Below are 9222 nucleotides of genomic sequence, written 5' to 3'. Positions count from 1 at the left end.
GCGGACGTGGTCGTGGCTTATGGGCCGGACACGGTCAACGACGGCGTCGCGACGGGCTTCCGCTCGTCCGGCGACCTCGGACCCTACGCGTCTACGCTCCGGGCCGCGAGAGCGCGGGACCTTCCGATGTACTGCGCGAACCCGGACCAGAAATCGATCGACACCGACGGCGAGACGGCATTATTCATGCCCGGCACGATCTGCGACGAGTACCGGCGCTTGGGAGGGACTGTCGTCGAGTTCGGGAAACCCCACCCCGACCACTTCCGCGCCGCGATCGCGGCCGCGGGCGCGGCCGCCGACGCCAGGATCATCCACGTCGGCGACTCGCTCTGCCACGACGTCGCCGGCGCCGCCGCGGCGGGCGTCGCGTCGCTCTTCGTCGTCGAGAGCGGCGTCCACGCCGCGGGCCTCTCGGCGGACGCGCGCTGGCCCGCGGAGGACCCCGCCGCCGCCGTCGCCGCCTGCGCGGCGCGGCACGGCGCGCCGGACCCGACCTTTAGCTGCGCGACGTTCCGCTGGTAAAGTGGCGTAGCCCGATTATGTCGCAGGTGGCCGTCGAGGCCTCCGTCGGCGGGCCAACATGCTCTGCAACACTAGAGAGGTGCAGTCTCATCTCATCAGCTCTCAGCTCGAAACATGGTGCGGCCGGGCCTCATGGTCGCGCTGGCCGTCGCTGCGAGCGCGCTCGTCCCGCTCCAGGCGCCGGCGCGCGTCCCGTTCGCGCCGTGCTTCGCGAAGAAGGGCAAGGGCGGGTCGCCGCGGCCGCCGGCGCCGGAGAGCGGCGAGGGCATGTCGGCGAAGGCGGCGGCGAAGCTCGCGGCGGCGGCGCTGGCGCGGCCGAAGAAGGCCCCGGCCGCGGAAAGCGCCGCGGGCGCCGGCGACGACGCGCCGGCGAAGAAGCCGTCGGCGAAGCAGAAGATCGCCGCGCGGCGCGGCGGCCGCGCCGCGCCCGCGGCGGCCGCGGAGGAGGAAACCCCCGCGCGCAACTCCGCGCGGCGCAAGGGCGGGTCCCTGGAGCTCGAGCCCGAGGACCGGGCGAAGCTGCGCGGCGTCGCCGCGGCCGAGGACGCCTACAACGCCGCGGAGCTCCTCCAGGAGCAGGCGTTCGCCGGCTCGGAGCGCAACGGCGCGTACGACGCGCTCGACGCGTCCGAGGTCGCGGCCGCGCAGGCCTACTTCAACGCGACGCTCTGGCCGTCGGCCGTGCTCGTGGGCCTGGAGCTGACGAGCCGGCGGGGCGCCGCGAAGCTCGCGGAGCAGCGGGGCCGCGGCGCGAAGTCGTCGTACGCCGCGTCGCTCGCCGCGTCCGGCGGCGCGGCGTGGACCGTCGCGGACTCATTGGCAGAACTGGCGCGGCTCTGCGAGACGGCGCGCGTGCGGGCCGTGGACGCCACGTTCCAGCGGGCCGACGCCGCCAACGGCCAGTACCTCGTGGGCAAGGGCAAGATCGAGGAGGTCGCGCGGAAGGTGCTGGACCACGGAGCCGACGCGGTCGTCTTCGACGACGAGCTGTCGCTCGCGCAGCAGCGGAGCGTGCTCGCCGTGCTCGCGGAGGCCGGCTGCGACGACAAAGTCCAGATCCTGGACCGGACGCAGCTCGTGCTCCAGATCTTCAGCGAGCGCGCGCAGACCCGGGAAGCCAAGGCGCAGATCGCGTTGGCGCGCGCGGAGTACATGCTCCCGCGGCTCACGACGTTCCTCACGGGCGCCGCCGCGGGGACGGACGCCAAGAGCGGCGGCCGCGGCGCCGGCGGCGGCGCCTACCTCCGCGGCGCGGGCGAGTCGCAGTTGGAGATGGACCGGCGGCTCTTCGGGAAGCGCATCGCCAAGCTCAAGGCGGAGCTCGGCGCGATCGCGTCGAAGCGCGCCGTCGCGCGGTCGAAGAAGCTCGACAAGGAGGACCTGCCCCTCGTGGCCCTCATCGGCTACACGAACGCGGGCAAGACGTCGCTGCTCAACGCGCTGAGCGAAGCCGCGCCGCTCTACGCGGACGACCGCTTGTTCGCGACGCTGGACCCGGCGACGCGGCGCGTCACGCTCCCGAGCGGCCGCGCCTGCAAGCTCACGGACACGGTCGGCTTCATCCAGAAGCTGCCGACGAAGCTCGTCGCGTCGTTCCGCGCGACGCTCGAGGAGATCGCGGACGCCTGTGCCGAATTCAAATCTTCAACTCGACTCCAATGTGAGCGTACGCGAATGTTTCGACGCGAGGTTTTCTGCTGTGCTTCGAGAACTCGACGAGAGCAATCGATTCGTCCAAAATTCAGCCGAATCGACTTCGATTTGACCGAGCTAGAGAATTCTGAAGTTTGGTCAGGACCGCCCAAACCAGCGGTTGAATTCCACACAGGCGGACGCCTGTTTGCTCGTCCACGTCGTCGACGCGTCGTCGCCGCTCGCCGACGGCCAGATGCGCGCGGTCTACGCCATCCTCCACGAGCTCGACTGCTTCGACATGCCCCAGATCACGGTCTACAACAAGCAGGACCGCGTCGGCGGCGCACCGGCGCCGCCTGGTGACGACGTCGCGTCCGCGACGACGCTCCTCGACCTCATGCCGCCGGAGGCCGACGAGGTCCGCGTGTCCTGCCAGGACGGCACGGGCATCCGGCCCCTCCTCGGCTACGTCGACGCGGCGCTCGGCAAGATGAACGCGAAGGTCCACTGCCTCCTCCCCTTCGACCAGGGCACGCTCGTCGAGGAGATCCACCGCACGGCGACCGTCGACGAGGTCGAGCACCTCGCCCAGGGCACGCGCATCGTCGCGCGCGTGCCGCCGTCCCTCGAGCAGCGCCTCCGGCCCTTCGCCGTCCCGGTCTAAGGACGCGCCCTCGTCGTCGCCGCGGGCTCGCGGGGGGGGCCCGGACGCGCGCGCGGGACGGCGATCGAACATTCGGCCCGACTCACGGCCCGAGAGAGGCGTCCGCTCGAAGCCTCTCTCTGGGCGCGCCCCCTCCCGGGTCGCTCCCCTGACTTCTCCGCCGCGAGGCCTCCTGCAAGGCACCCTTGTAGCTCTAAGTCACCTTGTTGGTTTCACACCTCCCAGAGCTTGATGTCCAAGGCGTGGCACGATCAGAGCGACTAGACACAAACGAGCCTTCACGCCGTGAGGTGTGCGACGCCGCCCCCCGCGCCCGCGCCCGCCCGTGACGCGTGCCCGACGGTCTCGTCGCCCCAAAACCGGCCCTCGGCAAGCCCTGCTTTCACAAGCGAAGTGCTCGCCGCCACGCCTCGACGGTCTCGCCGCCGCCCGCTTCGCCCTCGTCGTCGCGCCGTCCGCCTCCCGCTCCCTGCCGCCGTCCCTCCGCCCGCCCCGCTCTCTCCCGTCCCCCACGCCGCCCGCGCGGTCCGCCGCGCGCGCCGCGCGCGATGGTCCGCCACGAGGAGCTCGGCCTCTTCGGGGACATGATCGCCGACGGCGAGCACGGGCGCTTCGACCTGGTGCGCCTCGCCGTCGAGGACACGCTCGGGGGCTGCTACCGCGGCGTGCTCCCCATGGTCGGCGGATTCGTGGCCGGCGCGCTCCCGCCGAAGACGTCGCGGAGCCCCGTCGAGACCGCGCGTGGAAATCAAATCTCCAACGAGGTGCGCGTACTCGAACGGTTCGACGCGCGCTCTTCCGTCGTGCGTCGAGAACTCGACGAGAGCGATCGATTCGTCCAAAAATCAGCCGAATCGACTTCGATTCGACCGAGCTCGAGAGTTCTGAAGTTTGGTCGGGATAGCCCAGCTCACTGTTTGATTTCCACACAGGTCAAGACCATGTGCCGCGCCTACCCGACGGGCTGGTACGTCCTCCACGGCGCCCACCCGTTGCAGCGCGACACACTCGACGCCGAGGACCTCGCGGACGCGCGCCAGCTCGCGCCGTGCCACTGGCGGACGTCGAGCGGGCCCCAGGGCTCGAAGCGCGGCGTCGACCGGCGCTACTACGACGCGGCGGACAGCTACCTCATCAACGGCACGTTCCGCGCGCGCGCGACCGTCTTCACGCGGGTCGAGGCCGACGCCGCGGCCGTCTGGGCCCGCGGCGGGCCCATGGTCGCCGTCGCCTACGTGTCGCGCCGCGAGGGCCGGTCGAGCCAGCCGCCCGCGGGCGCCGGCGCGCGCGCGCCCGCGCCCGGCGACGACGACGACCGGAGCGTCGTCTGGGAGTCCGACGGCGACGACGGCTGCTTCATCGCCGCGTCCGCGGTCCCGGCGGCCGTCGCCGCGGCGAAGCCGCCGCCGCGCGCGCTCCTCGTGCGCCTCGGCGGCGGCCGCGCCATCGGCGGCGGGGCCGCCGTCGCGGCGGCGCCGGCGGACGAACGGACGCCGCCGGCGCCAGCGGACGAACGGGCGCCGCCGGCGACGGCGGACGAACGGACGCCGCCGCCTTCGGTGCCGGCGGGCCCGTGCCCCGCGTGCCGCGGCCGCCACGTGCGCCACACGTGCGGCAAGGTTGCTGCAAAACGGCCCGGGACGGCGGGCGCGTGCCCCGCGTGCCGCGGCCGCCACGTGCGCCACACGTGCGGCAAGGCCAAGGCTCGCAAGGTCGCGAAAGGCGCCACGTGATGCACCTGGCAAGAGGGGCTACGGCATGGAAGTAGTAGGAGCTGTCGGTCGTAGTAGCACTAGTGGTCGTCGCCGCGAGCGAGCAGAGCGAGAGGAGCGAGTAGACGAGGCGCGGGATCATGACGACGCGCCTGCGGGCGAGGGCGTCGGCGATCGGGGCGGCGGCGATGTGGGGGCGGCGGTCGGCGGGCGAGGGCGTCGGCGGTCGGCGGGATCGCGTTACGACGAGCCGGCGGGCGGGCCGTCGCGGGGGGCGTGGGCCAAGTCCTCGAAGCAGAGCGCCGAGGTCTCGACGACGCCTCGAGGCCTCGGCGTGGGGCGTTGAAGAGACGCGGGGGCTCGCCTACTGCTCGATTTCTTTCGGCGCAGAAATTGGTGTCGGCGTCGACGAATCCGGGGTTTCCCGGTATGAGCGTCCTGCAGAAGGACGGGGTCACGGAGCGTGAGAGTCCTCGAATTTGGAACTAGAGGCCAGGGGCGCGGCGTGGGGTCGACGTAAGCGAAGGTCGTCGACAGCGTCGCTTGCTGTCGGACGGCAATTTGCACTTCAACATGCGCGCGTTCGCGCGCCTAGATCAGTCCCTCGCAGTCCACCCGGCGGCGCCTTCGCGCGTCCCGGCCCGCGAACCCCCGTGTGGTCTGAACAGCGATCGTGCCACGCGACGCGCTTTACGACCGGTACCCGGCGAAACTCAGACTCAAGGACATTATGTTCACGATTTGCAGGCGGGGATCTTCGGGGGGTACAGCAGGGGGGTACAGGGGGGTCTCTGGCGCGTGGTTGGCGATGCTCGGCTGCCCGCCCGTCGACCCGCCGGGGCGTCGGCGCTCAGGCCGCGGTCGCGCCGCGATCGCCGCCCTCGAGGTTGCGGGTGAGCGCCGGCGGCATCTGCGGCGGCGGCGCGTCGAGGGCCCGGGCGCTCGGGTCCTCGTCGCTGTCGTCGCCGCCGCCGCCCGCGGCGCGCGCGCGCTTCGCGGCCGGGCCGCCGTCGTCGGCCGGCGGCGGCGGCGCGTAGGCCTCGGGCGCGTAGGCGGCGGCGGCCGGCGGCGGCGGCGCGCGGGCGGCGGCGCCGGGCGGCGCGTAGGCGGCGGCGGCGCCGGGCGGCGCGTAGGCGGCGGCGCCGGGCGCGTAGGCGGGTCCGCCGAAGGCCGGCGGCGCCCAGGGCGCGGGCGCGCCGGCGGCCGGCGCGTCCTTCGCGTCGACCTTGAGCCGCGCCTCGCGGCGCGAGACGACGAGGATCATGATGATGGCGCCGCCGGCGCGCCAGAGGCGGCTCGCCTCGTCCTCGATGCGGCTGAAGACGGTCCCGCGCGCGCGGAACTTGTTCTGGAGGAGGTGCGACTCCGCGGCGTCGTAGTACTTCTTCTCGACGCCGACGTTCCAGACGTCGCGGCTCTGGTTCCCGCTCGCCGTCTTCCAGCGGCACGACTCGAGGCCGTCGACGTCGGCCTCGTCCTCGGGGTCGACGTCGCGGAGCGCCGCCGGGTGCTTGCCGTAGAGCACGTACCAGCCGGGGAGCAGCGCCATGCGCAGCGTCTTGATCGGCGTCCGCGCGGACTTGACGGGCAGCGCGCGGCCCTCCGTGAACGTGCCGACCATGGGGAGCACGCCCCTGCGCGGGCGCGCGTGGGGGCGACGCGCGATCGCGCGATCGCGGCCGCGACCGCGCCGCGGGCCCGACGGTCGCGCCGCGCGCGCGCGCGGGCCGGGGGGCGCCGGGGGGCGGGGGGCGCGGGGGTCGGCCGCGCACCGGTAGTAGCCGCCGAGCGTGTCCTCGACGGCGGCGCGCACGTTGTCGAAGCGGCCGGCCTCGCCGTCCTCGATCATGGCCTTGAAGAGGGAGAGCTCCTCGAGGCGCATGGTGTCCCGAGGGCCAGAATTTGTATCCCGGGGTGGCTCCGGTTATCGAGGAGGGTTTTTAAGGTGTGAAACCGGCGGCGTGCGTCGGCACAATGCTCGCGGACGATACGCGCACGTCGCGTCGGCCTCGGCCTCGGGCCTAAGGCAACACTTCCCTAAGGCAACAACTCGCCGACAATGATGATCTCCGAAACAGGTTCCTTGAAGGCCTTGAAGCAGCGTTGCACTTGGGGAGGCGTCAGTTACAACCGCGCGGCTTCGGGCGGCAGCAGCGCCAAAAAGGCGGCGTCGTCGTCGGGGCGCTCGAAGACGTCGAAGCGCGCGTCGCCGAGGGCGACGTCGCAAATGACTCTAGAGCTTTTAAGCGCACAAAAAACGGGCCCTCGCTCCGGCGGGCCGCGCGGCGACAGGCAGTTGAGCGCATGCTCGCGTCGCCTATCCTCAGGCCTTAGGAGTCGTCGCCCTCGGCCGCCGCCGCCGCACGCTCCAGCACGTCGGCGTGGGCCCGCGAGCCCTCGTGGTTGCTCAGGGACTGTTCCGTCCACCGGCAGCAGCCCTGCTCGCACCACGTCTTCGCCGCGTTGCCCTTCACGCCGCCGTCGGCGATGCACGCGCTGCACTTCATCGCGCCCGTCGCCTCGTCGGAGATCATCCAAGAGTACTTGATCTTCCAGGCCGCGAGCTTCTTCTTCAGGCCGCTGTCCATCTGGACGGGCTCGGCCGGCTCGAGCTCTGCCTGCGACTTCAAATAGCGGCTCGCGGTTGGTTGGACGAAGATCACCTGGACGAGCGACTTGCCCTCGTTCCAGCACGCGAGCGCCGTACTCTGATCCCTGAACAGGACCGTCGCGCGCATCGCGTAGGGCTCGCCGCCGGCCTCGAGCGGGTAGACGGACACCGCGATCCTCTTCGTGAAGCCCGGCAGCGTGCGATCTTGCTTTGTGGTACATTTCCACGCCGCGGCGGGCAGGTCGCGGCTCGCGTCCGGCAGCGGCGAGACGGACGGCTCGTTCGGGATCCGGCCGATGAAGACGTAGCAGCCGGGCGCGTAGGCGCGCGTGAGCAACGCCGTCCACGGCCTCCGGAAGGTCCCGATGTTCCGCAGGGTGGTGGCGGGGCGCGTGGCGGGGACATTGTCGCTGGGGATCACGCCGCGGTAGTTCATCCCTAGAAGGTTCTGCGCCACATCCAAACAGTCGCGGTAATCGCCGCTCTCTGCGCTCTCGAGGATCTGGACCTTCAACGCATCCTCGCCCTTCTTATATGGCGCCCTGGTCGCCATACTAGCAGCACTCTTCGTCGGCCTGCGCGCCTCGACCGGCACTTGTGGCAAACGAATTTCATTGAACTATTATTGATCCGAGGCACGCGGCGAACGCGCGTCTGACGGCGCACCCCGTCGCTCTCGGCCCGTCTGAGGTCACCTCTCCCCTAACACTAGTGCCTGAGCTCGAGGCGCTCCCGGCCGACGCCGCCCAGCGATGGGCCGATCGAGCGACGCGTGGTTCGCGGCGCGGCGACGACTCGGACGACGCGCGGCGCGCCGCCGCGCTCGGCGAGCGCCTCCGGGTGCGCGAGGAGCGCACGGCGGGTCCCGCTCGCGGCACCGGCGACGTCGCCGTCGCGCTCGGCGCCCGCGCCGAGGGCGTCCGCGCCGAGGGCAACGCGCGCTCGCGATCGGCGACGCGATCGTCGCGCAGCGGCTCCACTGCGAGGCGGACGTCGCCGCCGTGCGGCGCGAGCTCGCCGCGGCGTTCGGCGTCGTCGCCCGCGGGGGGCGCGACCACGATTCGGTCGGCAGGTCGAGTCTCGCCAGGGCCAAAAAAAGACGCGTCTTCCAGCAGTGCCAGCGCGAGATCCACATTATAACCTTGACTTTTTTCGCTCTTTATGGGTCCGGCATCCTCCTTGACTCCGGTCCTGGGTTTTGTGCGAGTGGCCCAGGGTCCCGCGGACCGTCTGAGTTGCAGATCAGTTTCCGAGTGCTTGAAGTCCATGTTGTTCACGAGTTGTTGATTCTGCCACAGGCGTATGATTGGCCTCCCAGCCTAGCCAGCGCGCTGGGCCGCGCAGCCCAGCGCCGCGCCGACGAGCGCGCCGCCGCGCGCCGCGACGAGGCGCTCCGCCTCGTGGCGGAGCCCGACTTCTGGCGCGGCACGCCCGCGAGCTCCGCGCCTCGCTGCGCCAGGCCCCGCGCGGCTGCTCCTCGGCGCCGGCGGCGCGAGCCAGGCGCGACGCGCGGCTCCTCGACCGCCTCGCGACGTCGCTCGGCTACGCCGTCGCGGCCGGCGACACGAACCCGCAGGACTACCTCGCGGACCGCGACGGCGCGCTCCAGGACCTACACGGTCGCGTACGGAGACCACCACGCCATCGTCGTCGTGCTCCTCTACACGCCCGGCGCCCGCGACGGGCCCTTCTACGGGCTCTTCCGGGACCACCTCCGCTACTTCGACGTCGACAGCGCGGAGTGCTTCGCGACGGCGTCGGAGAAGCCGGCCGTCGGGCCGCTCGTCGAGACCCTCTTCGAGATCGGCCAGACGTTGGGCGTCGAGGTGTCCTCCGCGGCGACGGCGTCGACGCGCTCGAGGTCGCCGTCGAGGGCGGCCGGCTCCGCGTCGGCGGCGTCCTGGCGCCGGGCCCGGCGGCCGCGTTCGCGCTCCTCCGCGTCGTCGACGAGCGCTCGCGGACCAGCTCGACGAGGTCGCGCGCCGCGGCGGCCGCGTCGGTGACGGCGGCGCCGCGGCCGACTGCGACCCGGCGCGCGTCGACGGCGCGGCGCTCGTGGTCCTTCGGCGGCGACG

General features: G+C 72.3%; 3 protein-coding genes across 3 annotated transcripts in view; 1 reads left to right on the top strand and 2 right to left on the bottom strand.

Moving 5' to 3' along the window:
* Positions 1–1311: 1311 nt before the first annotated feature.
* Positions 1312–2824, top strand: AURANDRAFT_21487 (hypothetical protein; the record flags this gene model as incomplete). Its single annotated transcript, XM_009035819.1, is given in 3 exon segments — positions 1312–2152; positions 2336–2337; positions 2354–2824. Coding segments are annotated over 3 exon segments (1314 nt in total), but the record flags the coding sequence as incomplete, so codon positions are not given.
* A 2562-nt stretch (positions 2825–5386) lies between these two features.
* AURANDRAFT_61583 (hypothetical protein) lies at positions 5387–6418 on the bottom strand (the record flags this gene model as incomplete). The annotated part of the gene is made up of 2 exons (XM_009035385.1): positions 5387–6170; positions 6309–6418. The coding sequence occupies 2 exons, from the start codon at positions 6416–6418 to the stop codon at positions 5387–5389; spliced, it is 894 nt and encodes a 297-aa protein (XP_009033633.1).
* Positions 6419–6866: 448 nt separating this feature from the next.
* Positions 6867–9222, bottom strand: part of AURANDRAFT_61582 (hypothetical protein) — a gene marked incomplete at both ends in the record, with an annotated part of 3332 nt that continues 976 nt past the window's right edge. Inside the window, one exon of the mRNA XM_009035384.1 lies at positions 6867–7595. Within this exon, the coding sequence (XP_009033632.1) occupies positions 6867–7595 (729 nt within the window). The remainder of the gene's footprint in view (positions 7596–9222) is intronic.

Source organism: Aureococcus anophagefferens, assembly GCF_000186865.1.
Source record: "Aureococcus anophagefferens unplaced genomic scaffold AURANscaffold_3, whole genome shotgun sequence".
In the NCBI taxonomy this organism is placed as follows: Eukaryota; class Pelagophyceae; order Pelagomonadales; family Pelagomonadaceae; genus Aureococcus; species Aureococcus anophagefferens.
The sequence above is the reverse complement of the archived record's forward strand: the minus strand, read 5'-3'. Positions and strand labels throughout refer to the sequence as shown.